The sequence below is a fragment of the Balaenoptera acutorostrata genome, chromosome 8, assembly GCF_949987535.1.
Source record: "Balaenoptera acutorostrata chromosome 8, mBalAcu1.1, whole genome shotgun sequence".
Classification (NCBI taxonomy): domain Eukaryota; kingdom Metazoa; phylum Chordata; class Mammalia; order Artiodactyla; family Balaenopteridae; genus Balaenoptera; species Balaenoptera acutorostrata.
Window position 1 is genome coordinate 60942474 of NC_080071.1, and position 19550 is coordinate 60962023.

General features: G+C 41.3%; 1 protein-coding gene across 1 annotated transcript in view; it reads left to right on the forward strand.

Annotated features, from left to right (window-relative positions):
• KIAA2012 (KIAA2012 ortholog) overlaps positions 1-19550 on the forward strand; it is a 116618-nt gene that overhangs the window by 41312 nt on the left and 55756 nt on the right. Inside the window, exons 12-13 of the mRNA XM_028168624.2 lie at positions 4866-4934; positions 18165-18241. Of these exons, the coding sequence (XP_028024425.2) occupies positions 4866-4934; positions 18165-18241 (146 nt within the window). The remainder of the gene's footprint in view (positions 1-4865; positions 4935-18164; positions 18242-19550) is intronic.

Sequence of the window (19550 nt, forward strand, 5' to 3'; positions counted from 1 at the left end):
GAAGATCCCACATGCCACAACTACTGAGCCTGCGTGCCAGGCTCCGCAACAAGAGAAGCCACTGCAAGGAGAAGCCCACGCACCACACCGAAGAGTAGCCCCCACTCGCCACAACTAGAGAAAGCCCGCGCGCAGCAATGAAGACCCAACGCAGCCAAAAAAAAAAAAAAAATTTTTTTAATTTTAAAAAAAGGAAACCATTGCCTTCCTCCTCCTTTTTCCCCTTGGACTTGGTTGTAGTGGTGAAGTAGCTTCAACCATGTGGAAGAGGGCAATACTCTAGGGGATGATGAAACCATAAGATATAAGGAAGCACAGTGCCCAGATAACTTCAGGGAGCAGAGCTACCCTGGGCTACCCCCCTCCCTCTAGACTCTTACCTGAAACAGAAATACATGTTTATCTTTCTGAGTCTCTTTGTTACAGCATATAATGCAACTATATATTCTTTCTTAATCTGGACAAAGCAAACCTAACGGATTTTTCTGGTGAGCATGTTTTATGAATCCTCCATTGTGCTCCACTCTATCACACGTGCATTTTTCATGTTAAACTGCGATTACTTAAACTCTTCCCCATCCTTCTAAATTAATTTTCCAAAGTTGGAGTGTAGTCTTTTCCCCCTTAGGCTATGCATTAATTGAGGCTTTCTTTTCACCGTACTTTGTAATGTCTAGTGTACAGTATTTCTACTTCCCACATCTTTGCTCTGCACAGTCACCTTGCCCTTCCTCCTACCACCTAAGAAGAAAAGATGGTCAGACTAACAGGTGAAGTCTAGAAGGTGTCTGTGTGTTCTGTGTAGCTTCAGAGTTAGATTGAAATTGCCAGGCACAGATTTAGTCTTGTCATTTTGTTTACACCTTGGGGAAAAAGAATTCAGTTTATTAAACGTTTCACGTAACTGCACCCAAGTTTTGCCAAGCTGGGAACTTGGACCTTTTCTGTGTAGTGACATTTTAATTCTAGTTTTCATAACCTGGAGATCAGACTGTTGCTTTTGCATGATGTACATAGTGTCTCGTGACTAGAGTTTGCTTTGTTTTATAGTAACTGTACTCGTATTTTTCAAGGGCTATTTTGTAAACAGATGATGTATTTCTCCCTTGAAAACACAATAAAAAGAAAAAAGCACCAAAAAAAAATATGCATCTATAATAATACCTGCCATCCTAGATTGCATTGCTTTGTGACGACCAAACCCGATCATACTTGCAGTATACCATAAAGTATTAAGTAAAATTCCAATGTAAAGTATCACCGGACCTAAAAGAGGGAAGACCCATAATATTGTGTCCGACTCTTTTGATCAAATGGACAGAATGCCTACCATGTTCAAGGGAAAGAGAAGGATGTTGATATCAAGAGCAAACATGCTCAGACACATATGTCATCTCATTGTATCATCCAATAATCCTTTGAAGGGAGTATTGTCATTCACATACCACAGGTGAGGAAACTGAAACACAAGGAGGGTAACCCCCTTGTGCGCATTGATCACACCTGGTGAGCAGCTGAGCTGATTCATTCCCAGGCCTGTCTATCCCAGAGACTGTGCTCTTTTCTTCCCACTTCCCAGGGCTCAACCCTGGGCCCTGTGGCTGCTGCCCCCAAGGACCTCACAGCCTCTGTGAGAAAAAATTCACAAGCAACTGACTCTTCTGCAAGGCAGAATGAGATGAGTGCTGTAACAGAAGTCTCAACAACACGATGCGGGGCCTCCAAGGAAGGAGCGATGAATTCTAACCTGCGGGACAAGGAAGGATTTTTGCAGGGGAATCTCTATTTGTACTGACTTTAAAGAAGCTGGTAGGGAATTCCCTGGTGGTCCAGTGGTTAGGACTTGGTGCTTTCACTGCTGGGGCCTGGGTTCGATCCCTGGTTGGGGAACTAAGATCCCAAAAGCCTCGAGGTGCAGCCAAAATTTTTTTTAAAATAAATATAAACAAAATTCTATTTAAAAAAAAAAAAAAAAGAGGGGGCTTCCCTGGTGGCATAGTGGTTAAGAATCTGCCTGCCAATTCAGGGGACACGGGTTTGAGCCCTGGTCCGGGAAGATCCCACATGCCGCGGAGAAACTAAGCCCATGCGCCACAACTACTGAAGCCCACGCGCCTAGATCCCGTGCTCCACAACACGAGAAGCCACCGCAATGAGAAGCCTGCGCACTGCAACGAAGAGTAGCCCCTGCTCGCCACAAATAAAGAAAGCCCGTGCGCAGCAATGAAGACCCAACGCAGCCAAAAGTAAATAAATAAAATAAATTAATCTAAAAATAGAAAAAAAAAAAAAAAAAGAGGGACTTCCCTGTGGTCCAGTGGGTAACACTCCGTGTTCCCAATGCAGGGCGCCTGGGTTCAATCCCTGGTTGGGGAACTAGATCCCGCATGCATGGTGCAACTAAGAAATCGCATGCTGCAACTAAAAGATCCCACATGCCGCAACTAAGACCCGGTGCAGCCAAAAGTAAAAAATAAATAAAAAATAAAAAAAAGAGAAACTGGTAGAAGTGGATAAACAGAGAAGAGAGAAAGACATGACCAGCTGAGGGACCAGCATGAACAAAGGCAAAGAGATAAGAAAGCAGAGTCCATGCGGGAAATGATGAGTAGTCTGTAAGAATGCCCTGTGGAGGGGCTTCATGGGGGGAGATGGGGCTGAAAGGCAGGCCAGGACCAGGCCAGGGAAGGCCTTGTGTACCAGGATAGAGCTGAAATGCTGCTTTTTAGGCAACAAGAAATCACAGGTGCTTGAGGTAGGAGGTCATGCAACCCACCCTGTGTGCCAGGAATAGGCAAGAGAAAAGGCCAAGCGCTCAGGCTACTGTAGAATCATCCAGACAGCAGCTGACCAGGGCCTGGATGGAAGGCAGTGGGCAGACGCAGGAGACGCGGCAGAGGGATAATCCCCAGGGCCGCCGACTGGATGTGGGGAGCCCACCCAGCACTCTGAGCAGCCAGTGACAAACCTGTTTGTAGTGTCTCTTTACAAAATTGGCTACAATTCTCATCTCCAATTTTCTACTCAGACTATCATTTTTCTGTTTTCACTTTCAGCTAAGAGGATGACTTTCGGGTTGTCTTGTGTACAGTAATTAAGATAAAACAACAATCAAGGCCTTGGAGCCCGCGTCACCCCACGGCGGCACACACAGGACCACAGCCCTCTCCCATGTGGCACTCAGCTCGAGTACCTCCTTTTATTTAAAGTCAAACTCCCACCGACACATAAAAAATAAATTCCAGTGCTGAGCGCCTCTCAGCTTGTCATGCACTGCGGCTGTTTTCAGGCTTATGTGCTCTTGGGAAAGTGGCTGAGCTTCCCAGCGGTATTTACCCACAACTGTGGTAAATAATACGAGTTCTAAGGAAAACCCTGATAGCAAATTCCTTGGGAGCTGTGAGTAAGGAAGAGGCAAAGCAGTAAGCAGTGATGGAGAGTGTTTGTGTAACCCTCCTGCACCCTCTCACCCTGACACACATTGAGCTTTCTCTTTCATGATTGTTTTAACCTCTTTTTCCCTTCCAACCACCGACCACTCAATTCTTTGAGGGAAAATTAACATTCATTATGCAATTTCTCTCTCTCTTTTTAATCCGGAGTGTCTGTCTCCAAGGTCCCTACTCAATAATTAATGTTTGTTCTCGTTTCCCATTCTCCAGAGCATCTATTCTTGAACTGTAAGGTCAACAATTAACACTAATTATGGCTTTTTCTCTCTCCAGTGTTGGTTCTCAGAATCCCAAGTTGCCCTGCTCAGCCTAAGTTATGTGTGTGCACGCGGCTGCGTGCGTGCACACGAAGGTGGGAAAGCACCAAGGAGCAGACTTCTCCAAGCCCCCCACTTCAGCAAATCAGTAAAACCAAACATTCTTTTTCGGCAATGTCTCATATACAAAGTACATGTATTATCAGTAATGAGACGATGAAGCATAAATATATACACATACATACATACATGTATTTGGAAATGAGCTTGGGAGGGGGTAGTTAGACAGATCTCAAAATCTTTTTCAGATATATTTGATTCCCTCTGACCTTTTTCCTCCCTATTTCTATCTCCCTGATCTCTCATACCTCTGTCTCTCTGACATACACACACAAACACACACACACACACACACACCCCAAATTTCTCATTAAAAGCCATTCCTCCATTTCAGATTCACTCAGCTGATCTCCTTGCTATCTATTACCTCTCCCCTAACTACCTTTCTCTGGTCTGTCAGCCTAATTCTCCTCAGCCATTAAAACAGCATTATTTTAACTAGTGTTCCTTTTGACGGACAAGGACAGCTAGGAGAATGATTCTCATCTAAAGTGACTCTAAGAGATTGCAAAAAAAATTCATCAGGGCTGTGCAAAAGCCTATCTTTCTGGCTAGAATCAGATGGGCTAGAATCCCTCCTGTCTCCCTGGTCCAACCCTTGAATTTGCGCTACAGCTGGAAGCAGGGGCTCCTCACGCTTGTCTGTCAGCCCCCCATCGCTGCACGCACTGGGGTCCCGCAGCACATCTGCTGTTCAAATCTGGACATCTCTTCACAGTGGGTGTCAGGCATTAACTCTTTCATGCTCTTGTTCTGTCAAAAGTTCTCCTCTCAGAACTTAAGCATCACAGTAGCTGCAGGGTTTCACCCTTAAACATATTATAATAAATAAAAATATTATCTTCTTCAATGTTTTTTAAATCCTAGATCAACCTTCCCTCCATGATAGCATCTAAGGGTTTTCAAAACTATCTAATTCATTATGAGGCTTAGGCATCAAGCCATCCACTTTGTTTTCCCCTGTCTTGCGGTAAGGAAAATAGCTCTTTTGCAAGACTTTTCCACACTCTCAGGTAAAACCCTTATTGTTTTTCAGCCTGTGAATCTGTCAATTCAAATATCAGCCGTGGAGAGGAGGAGTCTAGTATTCAACATCTTCTGAAAGGTAAGATTCTCCCCAACAGAGTCACCTCTACTTCTCCTCTATGTTATTTGACTCACATACATATTATTTCATACCCAGACCTCCAGAAACACACAATTTCTCCCCAAATATACTAATACGTAGGAAAGAAGATTCATTTCTTGGAGAGCCTGAGAAATGGAGTATCCTCAAGAGTTACTCATGGGCAGCCCTGTGTGCTGTGGTCTGAGAGAGAAGAAAAGTCAACCCAAATGCCTGTGCTGAGCTGGCCCCGGAAGGAGAACTTGCAGAGATGTCCTGTGGGTTTTGCAGATCATACGGTGCATAACTCACATTGTAATGAGGTGGGCATTGCCTCCCAGAGTTGTGTACAGTTCAAACTGCACATCCACAAACTAGAAAGCTATCTGGAAAAGACTCTCGGGCTTGTATTCTAAATGGAAGACTGAGGCCAGTTCTGCCTCGTCCAAGCTTCCTTTGCTATTTCATTTCCCCCGTGGAGAAATCAGCAAAAGCTGAGTGTAGCTCATCCTCTACCCACTGCCACTGCTGCTTCTGCTTCAAACCAGGGGTAAAGGACGAATTATGTAAAGACTTTCTCTCACTCCTAAAAATAGTCTTTGATTAATAGAGAAATGTGTGTGGTCTTCCTCACTGCTTATTTTGGGGCAGGCAATGATGAATCCTGCATGAGAGACCTGCTATAGCAACAGGAAACAAGGTCACAGATCGAGGGCTGGAGCCAGAGCTGGGTGGAGGGCACTGGTTTTGCTAGAGACTGCAAAACTAGAAGGAGAAAGAGCACCATCAAATGCTTGCCCATCTCAAAATCTGTAAGCAGAGAAATACTTGGGATCCCAGCATTCTGCGTTACCCCTCTCATCATTCTCCTTGGGTGGACATCCTGACCGTGGTGCGAAGAGTTTCAGGGTCAGTTCTGTTCATTCTCACTTGTTGGCTGGAACTGGGCCAGAGCAGCTCTTAATAGGAGCCCACCAGCGGAGGATATGACGATGATGATGATGATGATAACTATCATTGCTATCTATCTTTATGCCAAACATTGTGCTGAGTGTTTTACATTCATTAATTCACTTCATCCTCATTGCAATGATATGAGCTAAATTCTATTATTATCCTCACTTTTCATCTAGGACAGTGTGGCTCAGAGAGGTTAAGGAACTAGCCCAAGGTCACACAACTAAGTGGTGAAGCTGGGATTTGAACCGTAGAAACCTACATTTTTACTACTATGCATGGTGACATCAATCTAAACAGGGACGTTTCCCAGACTCACAGATACAGAGAACGGACCTGTGGTTGCCAAGGGACGGCAGGATTGGGGGTGGAGGATTGGGAGTTTGGGGTTAGCAGATGCAAACTATTATATATAGGATGGATAAACAACAAGGTCCAACTGTATAGCACAGAGAACTATATTCGATTTCCTGTGATAAACCATAATGGAAAAGAATATGAAAAAGAATATATATATATATATATATATATAACCGAATCACTTTCCTGTACAGCAGAAATTAACACAACATTGTAAATCAACTATACTTCAATAAAATTTTAAAAATAATAAAATAAACAGGCACATTTCCATCTGACAATATGTGAGAGTTTAGGAAGTTCCTGATTTCATAATGACTCATACTCATAAATGACTTCTGTTGCACACCCTTTTTTCCCTCCAATTCCCCTTACTTATTATCAGACACCCTTTTGTGGGTAACACTGAAAATGGTTTGCAACTTTTAGAGATATGGGGAGAAGCTGAAACACAGTAGGAACAGTTTGGAAGAACCAAACTCCTAAAACAGATTATCAAGCCAGATAGGCCTGTTTACAGGGTAGCTCTCCAGACCAAAAATATCCTTCCTAATATGGCTGAAAATGTTACAATTTCACTTCATTCTCCTATTAAAGTCTCACTAATAATAGATTCACTTTGAATTCTGAAGTAGTCTCTTTAAAAAGCTGATACTTCTGAGAAGCTAACGATCATTCACACTTCAGTAAAAATGTAATCAGATGGCTGTCCTCTTGCAACCTAGTGAGAACAGCTGCTCTGAGGGACTAAAAATTCTGATGGGATGGGAACAGAGGTGGATAATTTGGGAATAAGTAGAGTCTTAAGGGTTGAAACATACCTGCCTGTTGGGGTACCCTGGAGGGCTTGTATGAACAGAAGATTATTAGCTATATGGAAAAAGAGGCACACAGAGAAAAGAACATAAAGGGAAATGGTAAAGTGACAAAGACAAACTTGAGCTATTTCAGAATTGCCCCATGGCAAGCTTTATATCCAGGAAAGGGAAAGAAAACTTTTATTCCTTGTCTTCTCTACTCCTAGTAACTAAACGACCTTAGGCTAATGCAAATCTCTTTCTCATTTCCAAGCTTTTGAACACACAGTTCCCTTTGCCTGGAGCATAATTCCTCATCTCCTCCTATCCCCTAACATTTTATTTTAATTGTGGTAAAATACACATAACATAAAATTTGCCATCTTAACAATTTTAAGTGTATGGTTCAGTAGTGTTCAGTAGATTCATGTTATGTAACCAGTCTCCAGAACTCTTTCATCTGGTAAAACTGAAAATCTATATCCGTTAAATAACTCCCCATTGCAATGGGACTACCCATATAAGCACAGAATACCTGCTTCGGGCCTTAGAATACAGGAAACTTATCTGTTCCCTTGATTTGCTCAAAGACCTTAACAAAAAATTCTTACATCTCTTTGAGCTTAACACTCCCCATTTGTTTGTAAGAAAATGGATATAACACTACTCTGAAAATACCAGATACCCCCTGGAATGGCGTTCGAAGAGCAATTTATTTTTTATTTTTATTTCTTTTTAATTTAGATATTTAGAAGACACTCAAACAAGCGCATGCACACAAACACACACACACACACACACACACACACACACAACAGAGAGAATAGGAGAGAGAGATTCTTCCAACAGTCTTCCAGGGGATCACAACTCAACACCTCTCTACACTTCACTTTCCCCTTGGATTTTTTTTTTTTTACTTTTTGAATTTTATTTTATTTGTTTTCTTATATAGCAGGTTCTTTTTTTTTTTTTAATTTTATTTATTTATTTATGGCTGTGTTGGGTCTTCGTTTCTGTGCGAGGGCTTTCTCTAGTCGCGGCAAGTGGGGGCCACTCTTCATCGTGGTGCGCGGGCCTCTCACTATCGCGGCCTCTCTTGTTGCAGAGCACAGGCTCCAGACGCGCAGGCTCAGTAATTGTGGCTCACGGGCCTAGTTGCTCCGCGGCATGTGGGATCTTCCCAGACCAGGGCTCGAACCCGTGTCCCCTGCATTGGCAGGCAGATTCTCAACCACTGCGCCACCAGGGAAGCCCCCTATAGCAGGTTCTTATTAGTCATCAGTTTTATACACATCAGTGTGTACATGTCAATCCCAATCGCCCAATTCATCACACCACCACCACCATCCCCCCAACACTTTCCCCCCTTGGTGTCCATACATTTGTTCTCTGCATCTGTGTCTCAATTTCTGCCCTGCAACCCGGTTCATCTGTACCATTTTTCTAGGTTCCACATATATGCATTAATATACAATATTTCTTTTTCTCTTTCTGACTTACTTCACTCTGTATGACAGTCTCTAGATCCATCCACGTCTCAACAAATGACCCAATTTAGTTCCTTTTTATGGCTGAGTAATATTCCATTGTATATATGTACCACTTCTTCTTTATCCATTCTTCTGTCGATGAGGATTTAGGTTGCTTCCATGACCTGGCTATTGTAAACAATGCTGCAATGAACATCGGGGTGCATGTCTTTTTGAATTATGGTTTTCTCTGGGTATATGCCCAGTAGTGAGATTGCTGGGTCATATGGTAATTCTATTTTTAGTTTTTTAAGGAACCTCCATACTGTTCTCCATAGTGGCTGTATCAATTTGCATTCCCACCAACAGTGCAAGAGGGTTCCCTTTTCTCCACACCCTCTCCAGCATTTGTTCTTTGTAGATTTTCTGATGATGCCCATTCTAACTGGTGTGAGGTGATACCTCATTGTAGTTTTGATTTGCAATTCTCTAATAATTAGTGATGTTGAACAGCTTTTCGTGTGCTTCTTGGCCATCTGTATGTCTTCTTTGGAGAAATGTCTATTTAGGTCTTCTGCCCATTTTTGGATTGGGTTCTTTGTTTTTTTAATATTGAGCTGCATGAGCTGTTTATATATTTTGGAGATTAATCCTTTCTCCGTTGATTCCTTTGCAAATATTTTCAACCATTCTGAGAGTTGTCTTTTCATCTTGTTTATGGTTTCCTTTACTGTGCAAAAGCTTTTAAGTTTCATTAGGTCCTCCTTGTCTCGTTCCTGATCTTAGAGGAAATGCTTTCAGTTTTTCAGCATTCAGAATGATGTTTGCTGTGGGTTTGTCATATATGGCCTTTATTATGTTGAGGTAGGTTCCCTCTATGCCCACTTTCTCGAAAGTTTTTATCATAAATGGGTGTGGAATTTTGTCAAAAGCTTTTTCTGCATCTATTGAGATGATTATATGGTTTTTCTTCTTCAATTTGTTAATATGGTGTATCACATTGATTGATTTGCATATATTGAAGAATCCTTGCATCCCTGGGATAAATCCCACTTGATCATGGTGTATGATCCTTTTAATGTGTTGTTGGATTCTGTTTGCTAGTATTTTGTTGAGGATTTTTGCATCTATATTCATCAGTGATATTGGTCTGTAATTTTCTTTTTTTGTGGTATCTTTGTCTGGTTTTGGTATCAGGGTGATGGTGGCCTCATAGAATGAGTTTGGGAGTGTTCCTTCCTCTGCAATTTTTTGGAAGAGTTTGAGAAGGATGGGTGTTAGCTCTTCTCTAAATGTTTGATAGAATTCACCTGTGAAGTCATCTGGTCCTGGACTTTTGTTTGTTGGGAGATTTTTAATCACAGTTTCAATTTCATTACTTGTGATTGGTCTATTTATATTTTCTATTTCTTCCTGGTTCAGTCTTGGAAGGTTATACCTTTCTAAGAATTTGTCCATTTCTTCCAGTTTGTCCATTTTATTGGCATAGAGTTGCTTGTAGTAGTCTCTTAGGATGCTTTGTATTTCTGCGGTGTCTGTTGTAACTTCTCCTTTTTCATTTCTAAGTTTATTGATTTGAGTCCTCTCCCTCTTTTTCTTGATGAGTCTGGCTAATGGCTTGTCAATTTTGTTTATCTTCTCAAAGAACCAGCTTTTAGTTTTATTGATCTCTGCTATTGTTTTCTTTGTTTCTATTTCATTTATTTCTGCTCTGATCTTTATGATTTCTTTCCTTCTGCTAACTTTGGATTTTGTTTGTTCTTCTTTCTCTAGTTCCTTTAGGTGTAAGGTTAGATTGTTTATTTGAGATTTTCCTTGTTTCTTGTGGTTGGCTTGTATAGCTATAAACTTCCCTCTTAGAACTGCTTCTAGGTTTTGGATCTTGTGTTTTCATTGTCATTTGTCTCTAGGTATTTTTTGGTTTCCTCTTTGATTTCTTCAGTGATCTCTTGGTTATTTAGTAACGTACTGTTTAGCCTGCATGTGTTTGTGTTTTTTACATTTTTTTCCCTGTAATTGAGTTCTAATCTCATAGCGTTGTGGTCAGAAAAGATGCTTGATATGATTTCAATTTTCTTAAATTTACTGAGGCTTGATTTGTGACCCAAGATGTGATCTATCCTGGAGAATGTTCCATGTGCACTTGAGAAGAAGGTGTAATCTGCTGTTTTTGGATGGAATGTCCTATAATTATCAATTAAATCGATCTGGTCTATTGTGTCATTTAAAGCTTCTGTTTCCCTATTTATTTTCATTTTGGATGATCTGTCCACTGGTGTAAGTGAGGTGTTAAAGTCCCCCACTATTATTGTGTTACTGTCAATTTCCTCTTTTATAGCTGTTAGCAGTTGCCTTATGTATTGAGGTGCTCCTATGTTGGGTGCATATATACCTATAATTGTTATACCTTCTTCTTGGATTGATCTGTTGATCATTATGTAGTGTCCTTCCTTGTCTCTTGTAACATTCTTTATTTTAAAGTCTATTTTATCTGACATGAGTATTGCTACTCCAGCTTTCTTTTGATTTCCATTTGCATGGAATATCTTTTTCCATCCCCTCACTTTCAGTCTGTATGTGTCCCTAGGTCTGAAGTGGGTCTCTTGGAGACAGCATATATATGGGTCTTGTTTTTGTATCCATTCAGCAAGCCTGTGTCTTTTGGTTGGAGCATTTAATCCATTCACGTTTAAGGTAATTATCCATATGTATGTTCCTATGACCATTTTCTTAATTGTTTTGGGTTTACTTTTGTAGGTCCTTTTCTTCTCTTGTGTTTCCCACTTAGAGAAGTTCCTTTAGCATTTGTTGTAGAGCTGGTTTGGTGGTGCTGAATTCTCTTAGCTTTTGCTTGTCTGTAAAGCTTTTGATTTCTCCATCGAATCTGAATGAGATCCTTGCAGGGTAGAGTAATCTTGGTTGTAGGTTCTTCCCTTTCATCACTTTCAGTATATCATGCCACTCCCTTCTGGCTTGTAGAATTTCTGCTGAGAAATCAGCTGTTAACCTTATGGGAGTTACCTTGTATGTTATTTGTCATTTTTCCCTTGTTGCTTTCAATAATTTTTCTTTGTCTTTAATTTTTGCCAATTAGATTATTATGTGTCTCGGCGTGTTTCTCCTTTGGTTTAACCTGTATGGGACTCTCTGCGCTTCCTGGACTTGGGTGGCTATTTCCTTTCCCATGTTAGGGAACTTTTCGACTATAATCTCTTCAGATATTTTCTTGGGTCCTTTCTCTCTCTCTTCTCCTTCTGGGACCCCTATAATGGGAATGTTGTTGCGTTTAGTGTTGTCCCAGAGGTCTCTTAGGCTGTCTTCATTTCTTTTCATTCTTTTTTCTTTATTCTGTTCTGCAGCAGTGAATTCCACCATTCTGTCTTCCAGGTTACTTATCCGTTCTTCTGCCTCAGTTATTCTGCTATTGATTCCTTCGAGTGTAGTTTTCACTTCAGTTATTGTATTGTTCATCTCTGTTTGTTTGTTCTTGAATTCTTCTAGGTCTTTGTTAAACATTTCTTGCATCTTCTCGATCTTTGCCTCCATTCTTTTTCCGAGGTCCTGGATCATCTTCACTATCATTATTCTGAATTCTTTTTCTGGAAGGTTGCCTATCTCCACTTCATTCAGTTATTTTTCTGGCATTTTATCTTGTTCCTTCATCTGGTACATAGCCCTCTGCCTTTTCATCTTGTCTATCTTTCTGTGAATGTGGTTTTTGTTCTACAGGCTGCAGGATTGTAGTTCTTCTTCAAAGAGCAATTTAAAACATCTCTTCATTGGAATCTATAGAGCTTTTACAACTTTTTGTTTTCTTTTTGGTCTTTTGGTCTTAAGGAATATTTTCAGTAGGTAGTCTGTGAGAATTGTTTCACATTAGATGTATTTTTGATGTACTTGTGGGAGGAGGTAAGCTCCACGTCCTTCTATTCTGCCATCTTGATCTCTGCCCCAAGGAATATTTTCAGATAAAAATGATAGAATTTTTAAAAATTATATAGATGGCAGACTTTGGGTATTTGTGGACTTGAAAGCCAGTTTTGACTATTTGCAAATGACTTCAGAAGTCAGGGACACATACAGTTTGTCATTTTACAGAGGCAGGAAGTCAAATCATAGATATGGCGAAGCTGGGAGACAGAAGACCATCACTAAGCTAGTGAATACACCCAGCCAACCTCAGCGTTGTGGTCTGTATTCACTGTAACATGTGCAAGAGCTCTTGTGAAGTTATTTTTTAAAAAGAAGAACATTGATTTTAAAAAAATTTTTTATTGGAGTATAGTTGACTTACAATGTTGTGTTAGTTTCAGGTATACAGCAAAGTGAATCCGTTATACATATACATATATCCACTCTTTTTTTCGATTATTTTCCCATGTAGGCCATTACAAAGTATTGAGTAGAGTTCCCTGTGCTATACAGTAGGTTCTTATTAGTTATCTATTTTACATATAGTAGTGTATTTATGTCAATCCCAATCTCCCAATTTATCTCTTCCCCCCCATGTCCTGGTAACCATTAAGTTTGTTTCCACATCTATGACTCTACTTCTGGTTTTGTTTTTTGTTTTTTTTTAAGATTCTTTTCCCATGTAGGCCATTATAGAGTACTGAGTAGAGTTCCCTGTGCTATAGAGCAGGTTATTGTTAGTTATCTATTTTATATATAGTAGTATGTATATGTCAGCCCCAATCTCACAACTTACCCCTCCTCCCCACCCCCATCCCCTGATTCTTTTTTTAATGGCCCTATAAAGTAGGCCAATTGCTGGGACTGGTGATGGAATTAAGAGAAAATGAAGTGGTCTAACAATTTGATGATTCTCTGCCAAAAAATAGTTTTATAAATCACTCTAATCCTTTATCTATCAACTCATTAAGAGTCTGAAGAACTCCCCCTCCTTTTTCATTTCTACTTTAGTTTTACTGGTCACATGAATACATGCTAGGGGTATTCACAAATCTAAGGACTCTTGAAACTCTCAGGATGTGTCCCTCCTAAAGCCAGGATCCACTGTCCATTTAGTGTACGATATGCATGAGGGATCAGGACCTTGCTCAAGCAGTGAAGTCGTGCTTAGCACAATGCATTTTAAAGCTGGTATGGATTTCAAGATGTCTGTGTGTGTATATATCAGCTATATTTCTCAACTATAATAAAGTTGAGAATATTAAGTTTTGTTCTGTCAGAGTGATCAAAAAATAACTTTTATTAACTAGTAATCCATAAATACTGTCTTCTGTTTCATCACTCTTCAGACATTTGTGGTATCTTCTCATCAAAAAGACCATAAAGAAGCATGAGGCTTTTCTTAAGGATATTTTTCCTCCTGCTTTCTCTCTTGCTTCTTTCACACATCTCCCTGTGGCCTAAGGATTTACATTTGCTGTTGTCTTCATTCCTAGCAATTACTCATTTGAAAATTAATGAAGACACCAGCATCAGAACATGTCCAGTAGAAAGAATTAGTGTGTCTGTTTTACAGAGCACATAAAGATTGCTCATTCATTCATTCAGCAAACACTAGTTGACCATCTACTAATGCCAAATAATGTGCTGGGCATAAGGATACAGTTGAGAGATAAAGTCCATGCCTTAAAGTCATCCACAGTAGTGGAGCGTGCTGAGAGCTATGGATGAGCACAGGCTAACTCAGCCTGGAGTGTAGGAAGGCTTTTGGAAGGAGAGGACACCTAAGCTGAGTTTCTAAGGATATATGTAGGAACTAGCCAAGTAGAAAAGAGGAAAGAATGCTCCAGGGAAAAGGACCATATGAAGGTTAGAGAACATGGTGGCATGGGAGAAATGTAAGCAACCTGTAATGCCTGGACCCCAAGGTACATGTAGGGGAGGAAGTAGTGAGAAATACAGCTGGTGGGGTAGGCAGTAGCCAGATCATGAAGGCCCATAAGCAGCAACTAAGGAATTTATCCTAAAGATTGTGAGATCCTGTTTACACAGAAATTGACATAACCAGATTTTTATTTTAGAGAAATGACTCTCCCGGCTATGTAGAGAATGGATTGAAGGGGTTAAGACCAGAGGCTGGGAGACCAGATATCTACACTTGTTTGAGAGCAAGTGACCAAGAACAATATTTTCTGCAGAATATTGAATTGAATTGATTGGCTGCTTTGTATGTAGCTCTACCTTCAGCCTCTTTTTTGAATTCCCTTCTTCCATACCATCTTCCACCACAGGTATCCTTATTAATCCTATGATGTATATCGATTGGAGGTTTTCTCGTGTAGCTGATATTTTATTGCTACACAACTCGAATTTCATTTCCATCATCTAGCTTTCCTTCCATTTGGGGCTTGGTAAACTGCCATGTACCTTTGGACCTCTCCATAAAAAATAATTTACGAACTTTTGAGAGAAGATGGTGTTCCCAAAGCTAGACTCTTGAGACTGAGCAAGCCTTGGTCTAAGAAGATATAAGTAAGTAAAAGAAGTTATTCCAAATTAGAAGAAAAATATTGTCCTTGCATTTACTAGGCATTTCCATATTTAAATTCAGACTGACTCATATCTTCTAGATCTACTTGGTTCCTTTAATAGAGCTCCCTGGGGTATGTCTTTAGGCTGGAGACTTTCTCAGGTCTTAAGCAACTGTTTGATATGCCCATTTCACCCTACTCCTTAACCAGGAAGATTTAAAGTGAAAATGTGTAGCATAAACAAGGTCTTAAATCTTGTTCCAAGAATTTGATGATGACAATACCAAAAGGCCATCTTGGGTCTTGATCTCCTGCATTAAACAAACAGGCTCAAGATTTATTATAACACGATGAAAGCTCCACAGGTCATAGGCATCTTGAGTCTTATTATATAAAGTAAAGAAGGAAAGATCAGCAGGGCTATGTAAAGGGACCAGAATTATCCTTCCTTTTATGGTTATTTTCTACTGGGAAGAATTTTTTTTTAACAACCTGGAATTTGCATTTTCCATTTTTGACCAAAAATACAAAACCATGAAGGTACAGAGGCTGACTCTGAGGCCTCCTCCCATTGGCTTCTGCGGCAAGTCCACATGCAAAGCTGTGAGAAGGCAAAGGTACTTTCTGAGATCTGTTTGGCAATGGATACATCCCCTCCTCAATGATGAACTACTGCAAGTTATGGGGTGGGGGGGGAGTTCCATGAGTGCACACTAGTGGTCAAAAGGTACTCATGGCTCAGAAATGGTATGTGTGGAAAAAGACCCTACACATAACGTAGAGGCTCCTGCCAGCACTTTCGATAGCTCCTGCCCTTGTACCTACCAAATGTTTGGCCACTTTGGAGCCTGCAGGTCTGATGTTCTCTCACAAGCCCTGACACGCATCTAGGAAGGAATCAGGTGGTCCACTGTGCCTGATACGGTGACTTTCTGGAGTTCAGTCTCTATTTTGATATCAGATGAGCATCCTATACCAAGGGAAATAAATATTCTGAAACAATGGGAATAAATATGACTATGTTTCATTTTTATTTAAAACAATAAACAACTTAGGAATTAAACATGGCCAACATAGGCTGAAATAGAAGGAAATTTTAAGGCACCCTTATTCCATGCTAGCATCAGATGCTCTTTCCTGCTTTTCAAGTTTTGAGTGTTTGCTGAAGGATCCCATGATTTGAAGAAGGCAGAAGAGGTTTGGGATGAGACCCCATCTAGTAAGGGTCATCTCTGAAACTGCCTGATTATCTGGTGGGAATGCTATCTCCTTGCTAAAAGCCTGTGGCTAGATTAATGCTAGCGTTTGAAAATCTACTCAGGCCTGATGGTGGGCTGGTGGGCGGCCAGGGAAAGAATGTGTTTTCTGTTTATCTCTTTCGTGGCAGAAATGTTCATCACAGAAAGACTCTGAGCTCCCAGTTTCAGGCAGGCCTGGAAGTTGTGTTGTCTGTAGTCTGTGAATGTACACACCAGCTCCGGAATAATGGGAAAGAACTAGGCCTGTGTTCACAGCCAGTTGCCTGCGTTTGTTGATGGGTCAGTTTCTTCAACTTGATAAGAGGGGTAGATTCTGCCACATGGTTCAGGGAGAAAGTTTTACCACCCCCCTTGCTTTATCTCCCAGGAATGCAGTTTGAGTTGTGTCTCCTCCTTGACAGCTCGGACCTCAGTAAATTACCAGGGTCTTGACCCAAGAAATGGAGAAGTCTTAAGCAATTTTTCAGTCTCCTATCTAAAAATGTGTTTACATTTCTTGAACTCTGGCTGACTGATTCATTCTCCTGGTGTTGCAAGAACTTTCCTTATGCATTAGAATTTATAAGTTTCATTTCTAAGAGACCCATGGTTCCTTCCAAGCCAGTGAAGTGAACCTCATCGCAACACAATTCTGTTGGGCTGGATTTGTGCAGAGGATGGATCCGGGCCAAGCAGCTGTGGTGTGGCAAGACCAAGTGAGGTTAACAGGAGGCAGTGTGAGGTAGAGGGGAGAGTAGGAGACGCTAAGTCAGGAGGTCTGGGTTCAGGTTCTGGGCTTGTGCTCTTTCAAGGTATGGCCTTGAGTCAGTCACGTGAAGTCACTCTCTGGGCCTCAGTTTCCCCAGCTGTCTTAAATAAGAAATGTTTTAAATCTGTGCAGAAGCCATTTTCAAACAAGATAGATGAGAACAGCTGAGAAACAACAGAAGAGGGGAGGTCAGCCCACAAGGAATGAGTAGAGGCTTTAGGTCAAAGAGGCAAAGATGCAGAATCACATATGGCCAGACTCTTAACAGAGCTACTTAGGAGTAGCAAGTATGTAAAGAACGTTTTGTTGGACGCTGGTCCCACACCAGAGACTAAAACCCTTGTCAGGGTAGCCATGCACTTAGCTAAATCTGTCCCTCAAATAAACATTCCTTTATAAACATTTAATTTACTTTCTTAGGGGAAAGAAAGGAAAACAAAATCAATCCTATCCCTTTGCAGCATGAGGTTTGAGTGAGGCAGTCTTGGACTCAAATCCTTACTCAAAACCTCATTAGTTGTACATCCTTGGGTGGGTTACTTTACCTTTCGAGCCTCAGCTTCCACACCTATAGAGAGTATGATAACACAACCATGGAGGAGAGTCGTGCAGATTACACGCCAACCACGTATCGGTGCCTGCGTAGTGCCTGCTTCAGGGTGAGCGCCATGATTTCCATTAGTCCCCTCCCATCAGCCCCTTTTTGGCCTCTGCCTTTGTTTGCTTCATGTTTCACTTCTCCTGTTGCCCTTCCACAGCATGAGGGAAAAGGGAAGTCTCTGATCTCTCTGTCTGGAAGGTTGCAGAAGCATTTTCCTACCTCAGTGAAGTAGGATCATACAAAATTTATATTCAGCAGGATCAGCAGATTTTTTTCCATCAATATTTCCTTCTTAATTTCAGCTTTATCTGAATTTTAGTAGCACAAAGAATTTACTTTTGTTCTTTTAAAGAGCAACCAAAACAAGAAAAAAGAAATTTGAATACAAAGTCTCAACACTGTATTTAACGTGGCATTTAGACTGTGCCTGTAGAGGTTACATGTGTTATTCGGTGAGTAAATATGAATGCCACAGGCATGTGTGTGTTTCCAATCTTACACATATGAGCTAGGTGTGTATGGGTATGGTATATATAAAAATTCATGAGACCTAGGTCTGACAACCTTGACTCTTTTCTCTCTGATTTTCATCATAGCAAACACTGAATCCAGAACTGATCTTCACATGAATCTTAATGAAACCTCACCTTTGACCCAAAAGCCAGAGAAGAAGGTACAGTACTGACTCTGCATGAGCATGATACTGGACTTTGGGGTTGTTGTCCCTACTTGCTGTGTGACCTTGGGTGAGATTCTTCACCTCTCTGGGCCTCATTTGCCTCATCAATTAAATGAGACAAGCAGACTATAAAATCACAAATGTTCCTTAACTCATAGACTTGGAATGTCTTAACTCAACTTGGACTGTTTTGTCTGGCTCTTTGTGTGCGCAAATAAGCTGACTAGGCCTTTCCCTGACTTCTGCAAAGTCAAAAAGGGAACAAGGAAACACAGAAAGGCATCCTCCATCGAGGCAGTAGGCACTAAGACTTTGTGCCAATGGGCCCATTTTTCTACTCCAATTCTCATTCCTAATAGGGAGGGAAAAATTGCGATCAAGAAAAAAATGCAAGGATACTGTGAAGAAAGGGAAAAAATGCTTTATCTGAATAGATTAAGAATATCTATTAGTGGTTCAAGGACGTATGTTCGCAAATATTTATAAATTTGTTCCTTCAGTTGAAGTTTTGAGGCTGGCACTGTCTTCAGATTCACTCTAGAGAGACAACTCGGGGGAATTCCTAGAGCTTCGCGGGTCTCCGAGAAGCTGGGCCAGAAGCCCCACAGCCCAGGGCTCTCTCAGGTCTCCCCCTGCCGGGCGACAGCGGGGTGGCGGGACTGGGGGTGGCACCTGCAAGGTCTCTGTTTCTCCCTTATCTCCAACTTCCTGACTTTCTCCTCTTCCCTCACACTCATTAAAAACACAGTAATGATAAAGGTAGCTTTGTTTTCCTGTGTGTGCCTAGCTGGTCCTGAGGAAGAACCTGAAGTCTCCCTGTTAGGACCCTGGGCCCGGGTCAGGCCTCCCCTGCGCTCAAACACAGCCCAGTCGACCCTTACTGCTACTGAGCAACCACAGAACCAACATTTGCATGTTTTTGTTTCTTTTTTTACGTGCCTGCTTTGTAGACACCCTTTATAAGGGATCTAGAAGGTTTTCTTTTTCAAGAGAGTCTGTGACTGAGGAAAATGTGCTGTCGTTCGATAATTCCACAACTCCGAAGGCCTTGCAAATACCTCATATGCCCTAAACTCTCCAAATTCACACAGCCCCGTGGCTGTATTCCAGGAGACCTCATATCACCTGCAATAAATGAGTGGCTCAGTCCTGTCAAATCAAGTCCTAGACTGAATTATGAACCTTGCAGTCAGAAAGAGGAACAGCAGACTGAGGGTCTTCAGCTCTAATCCTGGCTTTCCCCTGCGCGGCCGTGGCAAACCAGCGCCCTCGGGGCATTGCCTGTGCCTCCCTCGTGAAAGGA